Raw genomic sequence first — 21,207 nt, 5'->3', positions numbered from 1 at the left:
TATCTATAGTAAAGAGCTTTATTTAAAAGAATAAGATTATTGTAGCCATTTAAGTTATGCACATATTTAGCCGAAATTAATTTATCATTATCTTTGTGGAGTTTTATTGCAAGCGACTTAGGAGTCAATGTTTCGATTTATTAATTACTTACCCTGCATTATATATTCTTTGATGATATACGGTGATATTTACTGACTTTTACTAAGAGCACCTCTTTTATGTAAAAAGCATAGGAACATCACAATCTAATGTCCAAACGGGCAGAAATTAAAGTCTTAAAGAAATGGGCCTAAATTTACCAAATTCCCCCCCTGATTCTGAAGCCCCTGGTAAATATTTTTTTTATTTAGTAGGTTCAAAAGAATAAACGTACTAACAATAATTTACCTCTATTAAATTAAAAAAAAAACTAGTTTTTAAAGGTTATTTTCAAAGAGCTCTAGCTCCCTAGGGAAGCTTTTCTGGACCCATGTTTATATAAACTTTTGTTTTTCTTTTGACGTTTTCTATCTGCCCTAGAAGTTTGAAACTTGATCAACGGAACACCTTGTATATAAATTGACTTGTAGTAGTATGACGGACATGCCTTCATTGAAACAGTTGATATTTTATGAAGAAAATAAACATTTTAATTGTTCTCATGTGCTAAATTTCCAATATCTTAATGAATCATCTATTTATATATTATAGAGACGTCTAATACGGAATTTCAGTAAGATAACTAAAGCTTTGTTTATCATTTTGCCTTAGTATAGACTAAGAATTTTCGTTCTAGAACTAGACCTTTAGGCATTTAATATTATTTTAATACTTATATGAATGTTTATAACATTAACTATAATGCTGCATTTGTGAAAACTCACCCAAAAATACGATCATATAACATCTGCAAAACTTTAGTGTTTATTTCCGTTATTTTTTATCAGTCGATTAATTACAAATAGAGCGATTTGGGTCACTCTCTGCCGAAAGCCGTTGTTTAATTTGATTTCGGTCGAAAATCATTTCGAATTGGTTTTGAAATCCACACACATTAGCTCTGAAATATGATGTGGCCGGAACGCCGATTATTAAAAAATTTGAACGGAATACTGTTACTGGAACTGATTAAAAGGGTTCTGTTTTGTTCTTTTTTTTTAATCAAAATGGAGTTTTAAGTGCTATAAGATAAATTTACCAAAAAAAGTTATGCTATTTTTTTTAAACAGTAATCAAGTAGCAAGGTGAACTTTAAAAATTAGTGAAAATTGGCAATGAATCTTTCATTAAAAACTGTTTAATAGTTATTTATTTTTTTAAGGCAAATATGAAGAAATATGGATTTAATTTTCTGTACATTGGCTAAAGTATAAATTTTTTTTCATGTTGAATTTTTTAAACTTTTAAAAATGTTGGAATTTTTAAGCAGTGCTGATAAAAAATAATATTTCAACATTATGGTGATCATCCACTTCCAAATCCAATAGCTCAAAAAATATTTAAACTATTCTCATGCAATAAAATTATTCCCATGAAGTAAAATAATCGAACGAATATTCCAATATCCAATTTCCTTAAATTTATTTATTTTTTTTTTAATTTAATTTCTCAGATTACCCTCTCTAACAGTAAGTGAAGATCTACGTTTAAGCTTCTTAAAGACCTATTAGTGGCTTTTGGTTCCTACTGGACCATTCATTTATAACACGAGTCCATAGAATTCAATGCTTTAATTGTGTCTTTCAATTTCATTTTCAAGAGATGAAAATTTGAAGAAGTATCATAAATCCTCTCCTTTATATCTATTTGAATATCATTATTTGCTGTTATCTAGTTTCCGGTGGCATCAAAAGAAACATATTGAAAGTAATAGGAGGAAAACTCACCTAGGATCTTTACTCAGAAGAAACTTTATGACTCTATGGAGCTTTTAATTTTTTAATCGATATACACCTCAAAGAATCACAGGTTAAGAGCTGGCCTCACGAGGTACTTCAAAAATAGAAATTACCTTATTTAATTTTTTACCAAACTAAGCAAATACTTGTATATTACTTATCTTTTAAAAGTGAATCACCTTTTTCTCGAGAACCTTATGTCGTTGTAATCAGATTTAAATAACAAGTATAGTCACTTCGCTCCTATACTTTTGGTCCGTGGGGACCAGTTTGGAACCTTTAGATCTTGTCTGTGAATGGCTATAAAGGAATTCTTAAAAAAAAAACAAAAATTATCAGGTGTACTTAAGTCTGGTCAGTCGGGGGATGCCAAAGCTTATATGCTAATGAAAGTGAGGACCAGTTGTTGGGGTATCATGCTTAAAGAATCATAATGTGTTATATAGTCGCGTTGTTTGTCAATATAATGTGTTATGTGTCAAATATCTATCAACATTTATTATATATTAATTGCATCCTAAATAAACTCCAAATACCAAATTTCAACCCAATCGGATCAATAGCAAAAGAGTTATGAAAGTCACGTGACCCTAAAATCTATAATTTTAAAAATTAAATAATTATATCCTTAACAAATCTCAAATACTAAAAATGCATAACATCCTAAAACTTACCTAATACTTAAATCCATATTCTACATTAAATAAATCAATACGATCCACGGTGTATAAATCCGATTATTTTTAAATGAATAAAACGTGCCAATTTGTTTTTGAGCCACCCGAGTTGGCCTTGAAATGTGTGGAAAATACGGCACTTTTTTGAAGACGTCAAACGCTTTGCCGAATTTTCCTGGCCGCAATATACAATTTCCCCAAATGATATGCACATATTCGGAAAGCTCAGAGTTTTTCTGATTAGACGATACCTTTAATTGACAGGTTCCGGGTAATTTTCATTGAAAATTTAACGAAACTGTGCGACCCTTCCGAAAAATAACATGCCGAGATACCTGCTGTTGGCGGCCATATTGGATCATTTCACCCTTGTCACGTTTAAAGACAAAATCGGAGAAAATTGACTTGTTTGAGAAGAATGATTTTTTCGGTACTTCTAATGTACCTAGGATGGTGAAATTTTAGTATGTGTTGTAAAACAGAATTTGGGATCTTATAGATGAGTTTCATTTTCTAATAATGTACAGGGACGCCGCAAATATAATAAAATAAAACGCAAAAATGCAAATATCTCAAAAACTATTAAAGTTAGAAAAATTCTAATTACACGTAAATAATCGGCTTATTATATTGTTTAATACTTGAAAATATGAAAGGTCCAGGTGGCGCCACTAGAAAGTTATTAAAGAAAATATGATTTTTGGGTCGGACCTTCATGGGAAAAATTAATTATTGCTCGCCCTGTATAATTCACAAAAATTTCGTTTATATGGCATTTGAAGGAGAAATAATAAAGTTTTTTTTTCGTAGAAACCATTTTTTCAAAATAAGTATCGTTTAGCGAAAAATTCCAAAAAACTGAAAATGCCAGAACTCGTTAAAAAATTTTTTTTCAAAAAAAAGCTTCTATAATATGTCATTTCTTATATAAAACTAAGCATTTTCGCCGAAACACTTTTTTTATTTAAATTATAGTTTAGCTTCTGAAACAGTGAAAAATTTTTTTACTCACTTTTATTCGCTTATATTTACTCACTCTGTATACGGATCTTGCCCAAAAAGTATACAGTTCTTAAGCCCTCAATAGCCTTTAAGTCCTAAAAATTTCAAGTCGTTTAAAGGCTTTAAATTTGAGTTCTCGCCGGAGAAAGGAATTTCACACGTTTTTTTACCAATTTTTGACTTTAACTTGGTACCGCTCCCTTTGTGGGTACCGAAAAAAAAAATTATTTAGGGATCCATAATTGTCAATGTATTAGAAGCTGACATGCCAAATTTCGTCGTTCCGCTACTCATACCGCCAAAGATATGAATTTTTATTTGCAAAAAAAGTTGCGTTATTTGCAACGATTTTTGAGTCGGAGAGCACGGGCATAATATACTCGCTGACGCTCCTATATATGAAAATAATTTGCAAAAATAGGTGCCGCTACCCTGATGTTGATTATTAATAAAATTCAGTAGCTAATAATTATTATCTTTAAAAAATTTGAAATGTATTGAAAATATCCTAAGAAAAAAAAATTGTCCTGCTTATTCGAACGACTGAACCACTGCAAGCCAGTTGGTTGCCTAGCAACCAACTGGCCATGATGTCTTAAAGAGATAGATACAGTGGGGCAGCATACCAATTTAACTGAATAAATTGTGCAATTATTTGATGGAAAATTAATTATTAAGAGAGCCTACCTGCGTAATGGAGTTAGCTCGTATACCGAGAAAAAAAAAAGGGTAAAAAGCTCAAATTTTGTGTATTATATTTATAGAGGGTGTTCTAAAGCACTTAAACATGAAAAAATGTATTTTTTTTCAAAATTTTTATGAAACTTTTAAAGCTGATTTGATAACGCGGTGGAGAGTGCTTTTAACATATTAAAAGAAATTTTTGTTTTGTTCATTATATATGCTGTATACACTCATTCCTATTGGCACAACTTTTTTTTATTTATATATAAAATGTTTAAATTAATAATATTAATGAATAAATTTTAAAAATGACCATAATTCACTCTGAAGCAAAACAATAAAAAATCATGTATTAAACCTTAAATTGAATTTTTAATAATTTCAAAGTATAATTTAAAAGTAATAATTGTGAATAACCTTAAAAATGCTTAGATAATTGCTAAAACAATATTTTATTTAAATTTTAAAATTAAATTTAATAAGTTCTTAAAAAAAATAAGTTTTGTGATTTGGATAAGTTTAAATATTTTTCAACTTTAACGTAAATATGCTTTTTCTCTTGGAAATCGTCCTATATATACATTTTGAGACTTATGTCGGAATTAAAGAAATTAATAAATATATAATATATATAAAAAAACATTAGGGTATGCATGAATTAAAATGGTTAAATGATTACAAAAGTCATCGATACATGAAAATGTTGATAAAATAAATCATAATGCATTCAAAAGTAAACAAGAAAGAAAGTTTAAGACTGTCCCGTAACCATATAAAAATGACGAATCATTTCAGATAAAACTTTCATAAAAGAAAGTTACAGGGTCGCTTTTATTTTTTTAACTTTTTAACGAAATTTCCCGATAATTTACGCGAGCCAAAATCCTTTTAACATGTTGTAAAACGACATTAAAGGCTCAAGACAGTAAACCGGGGGTGTTCGGAAGTTTTAACGAGGAACTCCACTGAGCGTTGACACATCGCGAGGCTTAAATTCAATTTAGCAAGTTGCAGCTGCCTTGATGGGATTGCTGTCGGTCGAAAGCGGCTCAAACGAAGAAAAATTGGTGTAGTAACGAATATTGTGGAAATTGGTTGTTGGAGATTTTTGAGGAAAATTGGCAAGTAAACGTAAACAAGTAAGAGCTCGACAAACTTGTTTACTGAGAAAGCAAAGAAAATATGCCCTGGAAGTTTTACTTTTTACCTGTAAAACTGATTTCATTGACATTACTATCATGCGTAGGTAAAGGGTGAGGTATTACATTGAGGGTGCGAGTAATTGTTGCTGGAGAAAGAGAGAGAGAGAGAGCTTGTAGTAGTTGCTACTAATGAAAAACAAATTGAAAAGTCTACAATCTGGACCCCGATTTTTTTTTTTTAAATATAACCCTTAATTTTTTTTTTATTACCCGAGTTATTGGTCAGTCGCGACTCGGGTATTATTTACTTAAGGAAGTATGTGTCAATATATATAGTGCTTTTCTTCAATGTGTCGAACTGAAGATGACCCTGATCGAAGAACAGAATTCTGCGAAACTATGACGGAAACCGTTGCACGACATCCTACCTATCATCATAATATTAATTGTTTTAGTGATGAATGTACATTTTTTCTCAACGGTAATGTTCATAGATAAAATTGTCGTTATTGGAGTAACACTAATACTCACGTCTTCCTGGAAACTCATACTCAATATCCAGAAAAAATTAACGTTTGGGCAGGGATACTGGGAAATCATGATATTGTGGAGCCTCTATTCAACAAACAAAATTTAACAAGGGAAGTATATTTGGATATGCTAGAAAATACTATTGACCCTCTAATCACCGAAATTCGAATAGATATGGATATTGTATTCCAGCAAGGTGTAGCTCCACCTACCACTACTCCAGACAAGTTCGGAACTATTAAGATAACAATTTCCCCGGTCGTTGGATTGGCCGTCAAGCACTCGTGGAATGGCCAGCTCGCTCGCCAAATTTGACATCTCTAGACTTTTTTTTATAGGGCTATTTGAAGCAACAGGAGGAAACTGAACCTGCTTCAATATTGGATTTACGACAGACAATAAAGAATATTTGTAGAAATATCGATGTTAATGTATTTGAAAATATATGTGAAATTTTGGAGCGACTGTTCTTGTGTCAAGAAGTTCAAGGCAACTATTTCCAGCATTTTCTCAATTGAACTTAATGTATTTATTTGATATATCAAGTTAAATGTTAATGTATTCAGGTAGGTAATTATTAAATGTACCACCATTTTGTAGTAGGTGAAGATATTGAATTTATATTTTAGGGTTATAAGGTACTAGTAAGGAGCTTCAAAATGATGTGCCGCAATACTACCTTTTCCGATTAATTTTTTTTCCAAGATGGCGCCCAGCGGCCATCTTGTAATTTTCATCCGTTAATTTTACATTAAAATATAGGATTCATTTATCAATTGTACTCCCTCAAGTTTTAATATTTTGAATTGATCCGTTCAAAAAAGCACTGTATGTAAAATTCAAATAAATCAATTACAGCTACATATGTCACAGATTAATTAAGATAATCAGACGCGAAAGAGCGGTTCAAGTTGCTTTAAACTTGGTTGTTTTGACTTTGTACTGCTTACAGCAATACGTTTACGTTATTTCCCTTAAATCCTCATTTGCCTTTTATCATTGATAATACCGACAAAATTTGTTATAGTAATGAAAAATTTACGAAAGCCTGATTGCCAGTCAGGATTAATTTTTGAAATTAAAGGAAGAATACTTATTGGACTAATATTTTTAACATCTCGTTTTGCTTTTGTCTATTCAGATGGAAATTCTTTTATAAAATGGAGGAATTTAAAATACTAACCAGTGGCTTAAGGCATAAAGGAAAACTGAGTCTTAGTTTAAGATCTTTAATTGAAGTTTCACCACGACCTATTGCATTACTCCTTATTTCAATAGTTTTTTTGTTCTCTTAGTAAATCTCAAAAGTATTCCATACTATGCCCTAAAACAATTTTTAAAGTAGTATTTAATGACTTAATATAATATATAGTGATGACTAAAGATATCCTTCCATAAAAAATTATAATTATTCTTTCAGGACATAAAGATAAAAGCACCATATACCCAATAGAATAATAATCCAGAAATTTAAAATCATAATAATTGTTTATTAACTTGTGAGATTCCTGATGCACCCCATATTCTGAAACCAATTTAAACTCTAGTATGGAACTACTGAATTAAATCCTTGTGATTTTTTTTAAAGTAAGGAATTACACAAAAAAAGAAGATTAAGAGTAGTTAAAGTCTAAGGAGTACTGGCTGGCCTTTTAAATCTTGTAAACTAAAATTCACTTATTATTGGGCAATACAATTTTCTTAAGAAAAAACAAAGGCCTTACCCATTTAGATTATGCGTAAATTTAATTTCTTACTTTATCATAATAGTTTTTAGTAATTTTTTTGCATTCTCATATTACTAGTGAACCTTTGTGATTTTTATCGTAACGTTTTGTGATATATTGAAGGCTTTAAAGGTTAGATGGTTAATTTCAAGGGTTGTTGTTTAAATGTTTTTATCAGAAGGCACCTCTGGATCCAAAGCTCTCCATGCTATTTTTTAGAAAGAAGTATCTGAAATTATGCAAGGAACGCCTGGAATAAGTCCTTTTTGAAGTTAGTTAAGTATTTGCCATGGCACCCATATTAGTTTCCAAGCTTCTTATAATAAGAAGTGTAGTAACTTATAGTAACAAATGCAAGTTTTCTTAGAAAGAACTATCTGGAATTACCTAACGAATGCCTGGAATAATTTCTTCATGCAATTAGTTGAGTGCCTGTAATGACAACCATATTAAGTCAAATATACAATTTTAGTCCAGGGGTTACATGTGTTGTTTATTGTAGTATGATTTAGGCTTTCTATCACAATAATTAACGCGAAGTTACTTTAGAAAGTAAGGCTCTTTATTCATGTGTTCGTTTTTTCTTTTATGCATTAAGGACTTGATGACACCGTTCGAACTCGCTGATGACATTCATTCTAAGGCATGAAAAGACGGTTTGCGTATATTTTATAATAAGTTTAACGTAAGACACACAATACAAAGATAAAATTAGACACACAAACAGACACAAAGCTTACAATATACCTAAAATAAATAAATTTGCTCAAAAGCCTCTTGAACTGTATTAAAATATCACAAGTTAATTATTAAGCCACTTTAGAGGACATAGCTGAGCAACTGATTTGTGTTACATCTGTCTATCAGTATAAAATTTGTATGAATTCTAGTAGCATTATTCAATAGCTCTTAATTTATTGCAGATGTTATTTTAACTTAAAAATAAACAAATTGATACTAAACATAATACTTTGGTTGACAGACAGCATATTTGGGACATTTAACATAGTTTTCACAGGAGTATGACAATTACATTTTAAAATTATGTCTCATAGCTCTGTTTTGGGTTACTTCCAATTGGTTAATTTTGTATTCGGGTAAATTGAACAGCAATGTTGAGTAAAATTGGAAACGTGGGATTGCAATGGGATTATATAACATCAATTTTGAGTGCATTGACAAATTGCTTCCAATTTTTATTTAAAAAAAGAAAAAGTTGAGTGAAAAGAAGAACAAGTGCGCAATTAAAATTTTCCCCAGATATTAAATTTGTTTTTCTTAGGTAATGTTTTTCCCATTTACAGTTTTCTGCAAATTATCAATGTCTTCCCGATTAATTTTTATTTTTTTTTACTAAATACACAAAATTTTGACCTGCTCGCCTTTAAACTTAAATTATTATTATGGAGCCAGTTAAATAGGATGTCAAGTTCATTATTTAAAATTATTAACAATTCATGGAGATTGGTTCTAATTATGCAATTCATTGGGTAATCTCCAAATAATACAAGTCTACATTTTTTGAGCACTTTGATGAATCCTTAATATATAATAGTAATGGCCCCAACACTGTTGGACAAACATTTTATAAACGTCAAGAGTCAAATACGACTTAAGTCACTTTAAAATAGTACCCCTAATTGTTCTAGTTTTCTTTTCAAAACTTTCCTATTAATAGTTTTAAATCCAAGAATACTGCCAATACAAAATTATCACAATCAAGGGCTCTAAAAAAATTATCACAGATATCAATCACCACAGATTCATATAAATAATTATCGCGAAAACCAGATTGATTCGGAACTAATATTGAATTTTCAGCACAAAACTTCAAGGAGATTCTTATATAGATGCACAGTATTAATTTGTCGATATTTATTGGAACAACAGTAGACAGTTTCCATGATTTATGAAAAAAACCCTATTGCTACTTAATGTACTTCTTTGAATATCTCCTATTCTCTTGTATGATTCGCACATGCTTACATCGCAAGAAGCAAGATTTACATTTAAGCTAAGACTGTACTTTTCATTAGACACTACACATATTACACATAAAATCGTGATTTCCAGAATATTTAGCAAATACTTAATTACTGCTCCTTACAATCCTTTTAAAATGGCAAATTACCATATCAACAACATCTAAAGCACCGTTTCATTCCATGCTCGTTATACACTAAACATCGGTTCCAACCAATATCCATCTATCTTGGTTTACTATCTTGTTTTAATACTTCATTGCCATTCTTTTTTAAGGCTCTTTTCTCTGGTTCTGAAGGCTCACGTTCTTTAATGCTGACTTTTAAATGGCCGTGTTCTATCAAGAATATATTTATTTTTTAGGTCAACTTTTTATCTTTTTTCCACCAAAAATAATAAAGGATCGACACGGCTCCCTTTTCTCAAACGTTCCTGTCTAATAAACTCCTCGAAGTTGGGTGTACTATTTGCTACAGAATCGCATTTCCAAGTGGCCTTTCTTATATAGAAACCACGCATATTTACGTTGATACATTTTCCGTGATAATATATACTACAATCAGTCCTTTGTATAATAGATTTTACATCATCAAATACAATTTCACATTTGAAACGATTAGTTGAAGGATTTCCATCAAAGTTTTTACTTCCACTTGCCGTTTCATATTGAACGTACACGTAAAATACTGGAACGCAGCGGTCTAAATATTTAACGGTATCAGACATAAACAAATATGGCTACGTTAAATTTTATGCAATTTTATGCTTGTTTTCATGTAAAAAAGGGTTTTCTTGGCTTGAATAACATTGACGATGCACTGCGACTATTACAACCCGATACATAGAAAAAAATTATTTTTATAGCGCTATAAACGCAATAAAGTGATATGCAACGCAGGAGTGTCGTATACTGCAGCTAATTACTACTGAGTACATAACACCGATTACTTTATTTTGATTTTATTGTATTTTTATCTTTTAGTTTGTTTAGAAACTTGTATTCTATCTAAATATATTGTTATATAAGGGTGTGCTTTTGAACTATAAAACAATTTTTCTACATATTTATTATCCATTTATTACTAGCGCATTATGTTCTAAGAACAGTAGATAAAAATATTGAAGAGTTTTTTTAGGAGAACAGTAACCTAATGGAAATAATTATTAATAAAATATTACTAAGTTTAAAAGCTCCTTTTTTCAAACTCTGAATTATAAAAAACAAGATGCACTCCCTTGATATATACATTTTAATTAAACCATTTCTATTTAGGCCTCACTTTACACAACAATCTGCATGAAATGTTAATCAACTGATAAATTAATGATTAATAAATTTATTCGAATGCTACGGAATTTAATTAATTTTCCATGCTCTAAATTGAACACGGTGTTATTTTCCATACAATATAGGTTGAATAGAAGTCATTTGCAAATGACACTGCGAAGTCTAATTGATATATCTGTCAATGGAGACTAATAATTAGTAATGTTACACCAGCGTGAGAACTACGTAATTATATGAAATAAAATACAATAATTACTTATTTTATAACGCTTTTGGGGGAAAAAATATATTTTCCATTTTTCGTTAGTTTTGACAAAAGCCGCTATACTGCAGAATTTGGAATTTATGATTTCTGAAACGTACAATTGGTTTAGTAAGTCAGCAAATCGTCAAAATAATTACAAGCATCTTTTTAATGCAATAAATAATGGAACAGATCCAAAAAAAATTGTACGCGCGTGCTCCACAAGATGCGGTTAAGTATTGAAGTTGCTGTATACAGAATCTTAAATCAATATATTAAGTTAAAAACCCATTTTGAAATAACGCGTCTTTCTGAAAAATGCTATACCGCTGAGATTTTGTACTCAACGTTTAAAGACGTAACAAATTTGGCATATCTTTTATTTTTAAAACCTGTACTAAATGAAGTGCAAAAAGTTAATAAAATGTTTGAATCTAATAATGTAGATCCGAGTTTATTGTTACATGATTTTAATATGTTAATTAAGAGTATTGGAAATAAAATGTTTGTTCCCAATTGGGAAACTCAAAATACAGACGGCGATAATATATTTGAAATTTAGTAAATCCCAAACCCTATTTGGGTTACCAATTTGAGACAAAAATTAGCGAATTATTAAACCAACAAAAAGTTACGCCTGCAGAAGAAAAGGTGATAAGAAAGCGGTGCCGTAATTTTTTAGTAGAGTTATTTAAGCAACTTAAGAATCGTCTTCCTGAAAATGTTAAAAATTTAGAAAAAATTTCATTAATTTATATATAAATATTTTAAAGCAAAACAAAGAAATCGAGCCACTGATTTTATTATTAAAAAATATGCAAATTGCTGATAATGAAATAGAAAAAAATTATTTTGCAATATAACAATATAACTTTTATTAAATGGGAAAATATAACCTACACCATTAACTTTCTGGACTGAGGTCGTAAAATATCGGGATGCAAGTGGGGAAAATCCCTTTATGGAACTTTCCAATTTTGCATTGGGAATTTTAGTACTGCCATTTTCTAATGCAGATGTGGAAAGAATTTTTAGTTCCCTCAATATAGTGAAAAACAAATGCCGAAATAAAATGAGTACCAGTATGGTAAATGCAATACTTTCGGTAAGATATGGACTCAAAAGGTATAACAAATGTTGTAATGATTATGATGTGCCTCTTGATATTTTCAATCAAATAGACACAAAAAAGTGCTATGATGACGACGATACCACAGACTTTAATATTTTGACTGAGTAATCTTTTTTAACATACGTATTATACATACCTTATTTGTCATTTTTGAATCTTTAAATTTTTTTTCTCTTCTTTTAGTTTTTATTTATTTATTTATTTATTTCATGTACTTTACAGAAGTTTACTAAGTAAACGGTCCTATTACAAAGTACATACTAATGATAATAATAATAATAAAGATAATAATACTAATATACTAATAATAATAATAATAATAATAAAGATAATAATACTAATATACTAATAATAATAATAATAATACACTAATAATAATAATAAAGGTAACAAATGTTTTAAAAATAATACTTAATACTAACTTAATCTGGCCAGCACTAACTATAAAATTATATCTAACCGACATTTGAGTTCAGCACAACTTGTATTAAAAATATCAATGCTTTCTTGAATTCTGTTATAAGTTTCACACAAATTAAATAATGGTGAACTCAAATGTCTATTATTAAGAGCTACATCCGACATATAAAATGTCTTACATCTTCTAGTAAGATACGCTGGAGCATTCACACTCAACCTTGAAAGAAATGTAGGATCATTTATTTGCCCATTTATTGTTTTATATAGATAAATAACTGCAAATTTTTGCCTCCTCTTATCTAATGATTGGAGGGCATATCTTTCGCGTAATGTCGTGGTTGACACCTCACGGTCATATACCCCCCTTTCTCTAAAATAGATATAGCGGAGCATTTTATTTTGCACCCGCTCCAACGTATATTTGTAACAGTTATAATATGGCGACCACACTATACATGCATAATCCAACAAATACGTACAAATGAGACATACAACTGCTTGAGACAGGAAACACTCACGAAATCCTTAGTACTTCTGGCAATAAATCCATACATTTTGCATGCCCGGTTTGCCACTTCGTTTACATGTAGATTAAAAGTCAATCTTTTATCAAATAACACACCCAAATCTTTAATTTTTTCTACTCTAGTCAATAGACTATCTTGTATTTTATAAGGAAATAATATATCTCTTTGTTTTCTATTATAAGACATAACTACACACTTATTGACATTAAAATATAATCTATTTTCTATTGACCATTGTACAACATTATTTAAATCGTCTTGTAGCATTCTACAGTCATCTATGTTATTTATTTGATAATATAATTTGAGATCATCAGCAAACAGCGAGCATGTAGCATGAGTTACTACTTGCGTCAGAGAGTTAATAAAAAGAAGAAAAAATAATGGTCCCAAATTGGAGCCTTGTGGTATGCCAGAAGTAGGAGTAAATGGTCGCGAACTATGTCCCCCAATCACAACTATATGTCTACGGTTATACAAATAGGACTCGATAAAATGCACCAAATTATTATGAAAACCATATTCTCTATCTAATCAATCCAATAATATTTTAAATGATATCTTATCAAAAGCTTTTTCAAAATCTGTGTATACAATATCCATTTGACCTCTCTGATTCAGCACATCAGATATAGTTTGAGTGACACTTAATAAGTTGCTTACAGTTGATTTAGCTTTTAAAAATCCGTGTTGAAATATTGATATGCTAGATCTAATAGTACGATAAATAGTTCTAAAAATAATGGTTTCAAACACTTTAGCTGGTGCTGAGAGCACAGCAATAGGTCTGTAATTTTTTATTTCACTTTTATTGCCTTTCTTAAAGATTGGACATATTTTTGCTACTTTCCAAGCATTGGGAAAAATTCCTGTTTTAAGGCTTAGATTAATCAAAAAACATAATGGGTAACTTAATATATCACAAAATCCCTTATACAAATAGCTTGGAACATTATCTGGACCTATTGCTTTGTTCTCTTCTAATTTCTTAATAACATCAATTACATCATCTATATTTACATTATTTAAAATTATTTCCGGTGAATAAATATTTTCTAATGTATTCGGGTTATTACCCTCTTCCCTCGAATAAACACTACTAAAATAGTCACTAAATGCATTACATATTTCTTCACCAGAGTTAAATTCCGAATTGTCCATAAACATTTTGTTGGGTATATGCACAGATCCTTTCTTATTATTTATATATGACCAGAAAGATCAAGAGTCTACACTGATTTTGTCTTGTATTGCCTTTAAATATTTTTTGTGGGCGGTATTTATATCCTTTTTAATTTCAACTCTAAGTTTTTTAAATTGAAGATAATGATCTTGATTTTTGCTTAATTTGTATTTTTTCCGAGCTTTTTCTTTGAATTTTAGTTTATTTATAATATTTTTTGTAAACCATACAGGATATTTTTTACATTTTTTTCCGCCTTTAGGAACACATATATCAAAAATTGAATATAAAGTTCTATAAAATTCATCAATTGCTTTATTAATATCAGTGTGAGACTCCAGAAAGCCCCAGTCTATTTTTAGAAAAAGGTAATACATAGACAAAAAGTCAGCCTTGCGAAAATTATACCTTGACGATAAAGATGCCAACTCTTTTTGATTACTATTACAGCACAATGACAAGGATACTTTAAGAGTAGGGTGGTGTTTATCTTCTTTAACAAAACAAAAGTCACTTCTTAAAACAGTACAGTTACTTTTTGTAACCACTACATCTAGTATATGATTTAAGCTATTGGAAACAAAATTGACTTGTGTAGCATCATAAAAATTTAAAAATTGCAAAAATGTCTCTACAAACCTGTCTGACTCTCCTGTTTGGTAATATCGATTAAGATTTGTGATATTTAAGTCACCTATAATAATAATGTCAGAGTCAAACAGATATTGCTGTTTTTCTAGAAAATCATATAATCTTTCATACGAGTTAAGAGTACAAGATGGTGCTACATATAATGTCAATAAATACAAACATTTACAATTTTCCTTTGTAAGTTTTACACACAAAAAATCAATATTTTTATCTATAAATCCTGTGTCAACAGTACTTACACAGAAATTAATTTTGGATGCTAGTAAAACTCCACCCCCTCTGGTTTTTTCCACTTAGTTGAAAATCCCTATCAACTCTAAATACATTAAATATATTTGGAAATATTTCACAATCATTTACAGAGTTATGCAACCATGTTTCGGTTAATATTACAATATCATATTCATCAGATGTAGTCCAAATGCTCTCTAAAAACTCATCTATTTTCGTATTTAACCCTCTTACGTTCTGATATACAATATTTAGTGTCTTAGGTTCACTTACTGTCACACTTAGTTTCTCTGGTTCCTGTTGAAGCCTCTTCGAAAATTCTGCGAAGACTTTTAGAGACGAAACTATTTAGAAATAACTTTTTTTTATTATTTTTAACAATTCTATTTCCTGTTTTATGGAACTTCACAGAATAATGTTTAGTTTAGTTTATTAAATTTTAGTTCCTATTTTTTCGTTGCTGTTGAATATTTTTCTTTTGTTCTGAATAATAAAAACTTTAATACATAAGCCTCAGGATCTTTATTTATTTCCCCTTAAAACAGTTTAAAAAAATAACAAACTTATAAATCAATGTTAAAGTTTATCTTATTTTATTTAAAAAAAAAAATACGCCATACCCTTGTTTACATCTTTATAACAATTTTTGTGTCAGAAACAAAATTAAAATAACTATATAAATGTAGACTTACAAACTTAGTAATTTAGCGGAAAAATATGCAATTTAGCGGTTTTTAAACATCAAACTAGCGGATTTCATTTTTCTATAGTTGGCAACATTGGTTGCGAGTCAGTCTTAAGCGGGCCATTCACTAGACGAACCCGTACCCGACTCCCAACCGAGACCCGGCCTGCGACTCATCCACCGACGTCCACACATACACCACGAACCTTGCAAAGAGTTCATTCGTACAGTGGTTGTGGTGAGCCCTACATACACACTATGTCTCCCGCGTGTTCCAAGAAGTCAAAAGTTGCTTTGGCAGTTGGTGCAATTTTGTTATTCGAAAACGAAAAACAGAAAAAACGGATTTGGGTGAAAAAGTGGTTGCAAAAGAGAGAACATTTTACGCATTTACGTTTATTGAAATGTATCCAATCCTCTGAGCCTCTTGATGTTATAAATTATCTCCGAATGGATTATAACACATTTCAAGAATTATTAATGTTAATAGAACCTCTTATAAAAAGGGAAAATACTGTATTCAGAGAATCAGTTACTGCTGAAGCACGGTTAGTGGCAACTTTGAGATTTCTGGCAACAGGGAGGAGTTACGAAGACTTAAAGTTTTCGTGTATAATTTCTCCTCAGTTACTTGGAAAAATCATTCCAGAAACGTGTCGTGCTATATACATGTCCCTCCGGGAAAAATACTTGCGGGTAAGTACTTTACTGTAATAATTGCATGTTAAAAGGAATGTAGAAATAAGAAAAAATGGAAAGTTTGTTTATTGAGTTTGCTTACTGCTACAAATTAATGACTAACTGTTATTAGTTCTTTGCTTTGTCAAAAGATAAAAATTCATCCATGAAAACATGATCTGTAGTTTTCGCAGCTGCATCAGTTGTAGGTGTGGACACTTCTGATTGAGAGGTAAAAGGTAAGCCGGCCGCATTTGAGTTTGGTTGTGTGGATGTTGTATGATTGATGTAAGTTTGTCGGAAGATTTGTGCTGCACTTGACTGAGTGGAAGGTGTATTAAGATTGGTGTAGGTTGGTTGATAGGCTTGTGCTACATTTGGAGGAGTGAAAGATGTAAGATTGGCGTAGGTTGGTCGATAGACTTCTGCTGCATTGGGCTGAGTGTAAGGTGTAACATTATTGGTATATGTTGGTTGATAGAGCTGTGCTGGTGGTACGTAAGAGACACTTTGACAAGGTGCTGGTTGGTGAGTGAATGAAATACTAGAAGAAAAATAAGTAAGATTCCCCAATTTAGCATAAAAAAGCACATCTGATATCAATTTTTGGGCTATTATCTTTTGTCTGTCTTCAGTCTCCTGTAACTGTTGGCCAATATTTTTGCCAAATGTTATTTCTTGCGATTCTTCTTTATCAGTATGTGGGGGTGCAGTCTCTGTTTGCAAAATTTTAAGGGAGGCATCCAAAAATTGGTGTTTCTTCTTTGTCCAGGTGTTCTCTGACTTCTGAATTCGCTTGTTCGCACGGGAAGTTGATGTCGAGCTCTGAGATGTTGCAGGTGATAAAACTGGTGAACTATCCAAAGGTTGAGTTGAGTCTTGTGTGTATGAATCAGTGTCCTGCAAAATACAATTAACCGATATTAGTTTTTTTTTCCAGTTTCCCTCAACAGAAGAGGAATGGCTTCAAATAGCAGACCAGTTTAAGAAAATGTGGCAATTTGAAAATTGCTTAGGAGCCGCAGACGGCAAACACATAGCAATAAAACAGCCGCCAGGTAGTGGATCATACTTTTATAACTACAAAGGATTCTTTAGCGTTGTATTATTTGCAATCGTAAATGCTAATTATGAATTTATTTATGTTAATTGTGGAACGAATGGTAGAATATCAGACGGCGGTGTCATCAAGAATACAGATTTTTACCGTTTATTGACAAAAGGATCTTTAAAACTGCCTGAGCCAATCAGTATGGCAGGAATTAGAAACAAATTACCGTTTGTGTTTATAGGAGACGAAGCGTTCAGTCTTATGACGAATTTTATGAAACCCTACAGACACACCACCAGAATTGACTATGGGGAAAAATGTTTCAATTATCGACTTTCCCGTGCGCGTCGTGTAGTCGAAAATGCGTTTGGAATCCTGGCCAATAGATTTAGGGTTTTGCTAACACCAATAGCTACCAAAGTAGAGACAGTTGACGACATCGTAATGGCTTGTTGTGTTTTACATAACCTATTACGAGGCAAGAGTACTACATATATTCAACCTAATCATATTGATAGAGAAGACGTTAACTCTGGAACTGTTTTATTAGGTGACGATAGGCACACTAATTCAGAACTAACGTCACTGGATATTTCTAGGCACGACGTTCCTACTATTGACGCCAAAATGGTACGAAATGGATACAAGGAATATTACAATAATGCTGGTGCCGTCGACTTCCAAGATAGATTTGTACACTGATAAATTCATTTATGTCTAATTTGAATAAAGTACGTAAAGTAGTGAATTTTGGGTTTTCATTAAATAATAATTATTATAATTTTTTTTTAATCCACCACCTCTTTCAAACAAGGGCGTAGATATTATTTTTTTCTGGGGGGGTAATTTTTTTTGGAAGTTACTGTATGTAGGTACATGTAAGTCTACAATAACATATTATACAAACATACCGGGTGTTTTTCAAAAGTGGCTCACCCCTATAACTTTTTTATTTTTTAAGATAAAAAAATAAAATTTGGCAACAGTGTATGGGTAAAAGACGGTCAATTATATTTTTCTAGGGCTACTTGATGTTAAATTAACGATTTTAACGAAGTCAATGGCACTCTAGATTGAATTTAAAAAACCTAAATATTTTTTAACAGATATGTCAAAAGTTGACATATAGGTGTCATTGTACGCAGAATGACATTTTCTATCGAATAAAAATAAAATATACAGAGGGTCCCATTTAAAAATCGAAAGTTATGGTCATTTCTGGTCAAACCGGAAGTGATAAAAAATAATTGAATACGCCATTTAATTCATCTCAATGACCCATACACTGTTGCCAAATTTCATTTTTTTATCTTAAAAAATAAAAAAGTTATAGGGGTGAGCCACTTTTGAAAAACACCCGGTATATATACATATGTTAGATTTAATCTCAGTTTAGCACTGTTGCAAATGTTATTAATTTTAATTTTTTAATTTATTTTTTTTATACTTATATATATTTTTTAATATAAATACATTATTCTGGGGGGGTAATTACCCCCTTTACCCCCCCCCCCCCCCCCATATCTACGCCCTTGCTTTCAAACGACTTTAATTTTTTTCTGAGTTATATTATACAAACAAGGTAGATAAAAAAATACTTACTGAGGTATGTGAGTTCTCCTCGATGTTATTGTCGTCTAATATCGAAGACACTGCTGGACGAGACTCTTCTTGATCCATAAGAAACGACAATAGATCGAAGTACCATAACGTAGGTTCTGGTACATCTTCTGCCCCCGTTCCTGTTCTTTTAGCGCCATTAATCCGCCTTAGTTGCCGCCGGAAAGATGCCCGTAATGATGACATCTTTTTTATAACAAATTCCTTGTTTGCATTTGGGAAAAGTGGTTTGCAACTGTTAATTAAAATATCATAAGCAGCATTTTTCTTTTGCTTGTTGCGATAATCTTTACTTTTGATATCCCAAAGGCAGGGATTTTCTTGATATAGAATAATAAATTCTTCCCAAAAAACTTTGTTGTCTTCGAAAGACATTTTCAATTCACTTTTAGCGCACGTTTAACTGCTGCAGGCTGAAGTCACACTAAACAAATCTGCGGTACCCACACATACACAAATTCGCACGGATTGGTCGCGGTCGGGTCGTAGGTTCAGTGATCCGATCGGCGAACTCACAACCCGACCCTGACCGGTGCGCGCCTTGTCTTTCAATGTCACTCATTAGCGGATCGGTCGCCGGACAAGTCAGGGCAGACCGATCCGGCCAACCAATCCGCTAATGAATGGCCCGCTTTAAATGCCGTGTCATAAGGGAAAGACGTTTCCGAAGTAGCCGGTTTTGACGTGTGACGTGGTTTTTTGGACAAGTATTTTATTCTTATTCTGATAATTGGCCGAGACGCGGGGAAGTTGATGTTGGTATACGTAAAACGTACGTATATGAAGTATAAAGACGTGTAAGAGCCAGAGATATTTGTAGGACGTAAGACTGTCCTGTGTAACTGTGTACTTAACCTAATCATTATTATTCTAACCATAATCTTCAATCTGAATCTGCAATATCATCTTATTAAACATTTTAATTAAGCCCTGTGCTTTTATTTATGCATCCCTAGACAACAGCAATAAAAAGCCTACATTAATAAGGCAAACAAACTTACAATTACACTAATAAAAACTAAATATATTTATGACTGATTCTGAATATTCAGAAAGGTTTCTATTATTTCTAACGTTAAAAATTGCTTATCCTTGATTGACTATTATAAAATGCAATATATGTAAAATCAATTACTAATCGTTGTGCATATTAACTTTACCCAACTAGAAGCGCAACATGGTAAATATTTATTTTCCCGAAAATATACATATAAACCGAACTAAATAAAGCTGCTTAAGCAAGTCGATACAAGTAAGAGATTACGGCTAATCTAAAACTAGCGGTCCGTAAAATAATTGTTAATAGTTGCTAACACACTGTTTTAATGCAAACCGGAAACTGCTGTTCCAAATTTAAAGTTTTGTTCTGGGTTGTTACGGAGGCTTTGTTACATTTTGAGTTAGCTTTATGATGAAGGTATTTCAGCTGTAGTTTAAGGTATGGTTGGAAAGTATTTTAATTGAAAAATATTTTAAAAAAATTGCATTTTTAGTGTGATGAGTTTGGAAGTTAATTTTTTAAATATTCAGAATAGAAAAACAAAACAAAAATTTGGTGTATAACTTATTTTGTACCATATTTACAGTATAATTTTATAAATTGTTTTAAATATGTAAGCAATAGAAGATTATAAAGTTATGTTCTCTGTGTATAGGCTTTAACAAATTTTATAGAAAATATTAAAAATAAAGAATGAAAATAAAAGAAAAGATATGTGATATTAGCGGTAAAATTACTATATATTATATTATAGTATATATTTATATTATAGTATAAAGCATGTTTTATTCAAGTCACTGATTGGAATACAAGAAAATAGTTTAGTTATTTACGTAAAGAATTAAACGAAGTATTACTTGAAGATGCAGATAT

The 21,207-nt window shown here is 31.1% G+C and overlaps 2 protein-coding genes across 4 annotated transcripts in view; one reads left to right on the top strand and one right to left on the bottom strand.

The window, feature by feature from the left end:
- LOC126747486 (fasciclin-3) overlaps positions 1-21,207 on the bottom strand; it is a 630,854-nt gene that overhangs the window by 69,448 nt on the left and 540,199 nt on the right. The gene's annotated exons all lie outside the window — the stretch shown is intronic.
- On the top strand, positions 16,101-18,462 carry LOC126747507 (uncharacterized). Its single transcript, XM_050456199.1, has 2 exons — positions 16,101-16,681; positions 17,604-18,462. Exons 1-2 carry the CDS (start codon positions 16,244-16,246, stop codon positions 18,414-18,416), a joined length of 1,251 nt encoding a protein of 416 aa, XP_050312156.1. The 5' UTR covers positions 16,101-16,243; the 3' UTR covers positions 18,417-18,462.

This window comes from Anthonomus grandis, chromosome 2 (genome assembly GCF_022605725.1).
Source record: "Anthonomus grandis grandis chromosome 2, icAntGran1.3, whole genome shotgun sequence".
NCBI lineage: Eukaryota > Metazoa > Arthropoda > Insecta > Coleoptera > Curculionidae > Anthonomus > Anthonomus grandis.
Note: the sequence above shows the minus strand (reverse complement) of the source record. Positions and strands in the feature narration are given on the sequence as shown.

Excerpts from the sequence above, each read along its gene's own strand:
- LOC126747507 (XM_050456199.1), top strand. The coding sequence starts at position 16,244 with ATGTCTCCCGCGTGTTCCAAGAAGTCAAAAGTTGCTTTGGCAGTTGGT. Across the intron at positions 16,682-17,603 it reads TCCGGGAAAAATACTTGCGG|TTTCCCTCAACAGAAGAGGA; the intron begins GTAAGTACTTTA and ends TTTTTTTTCCAG.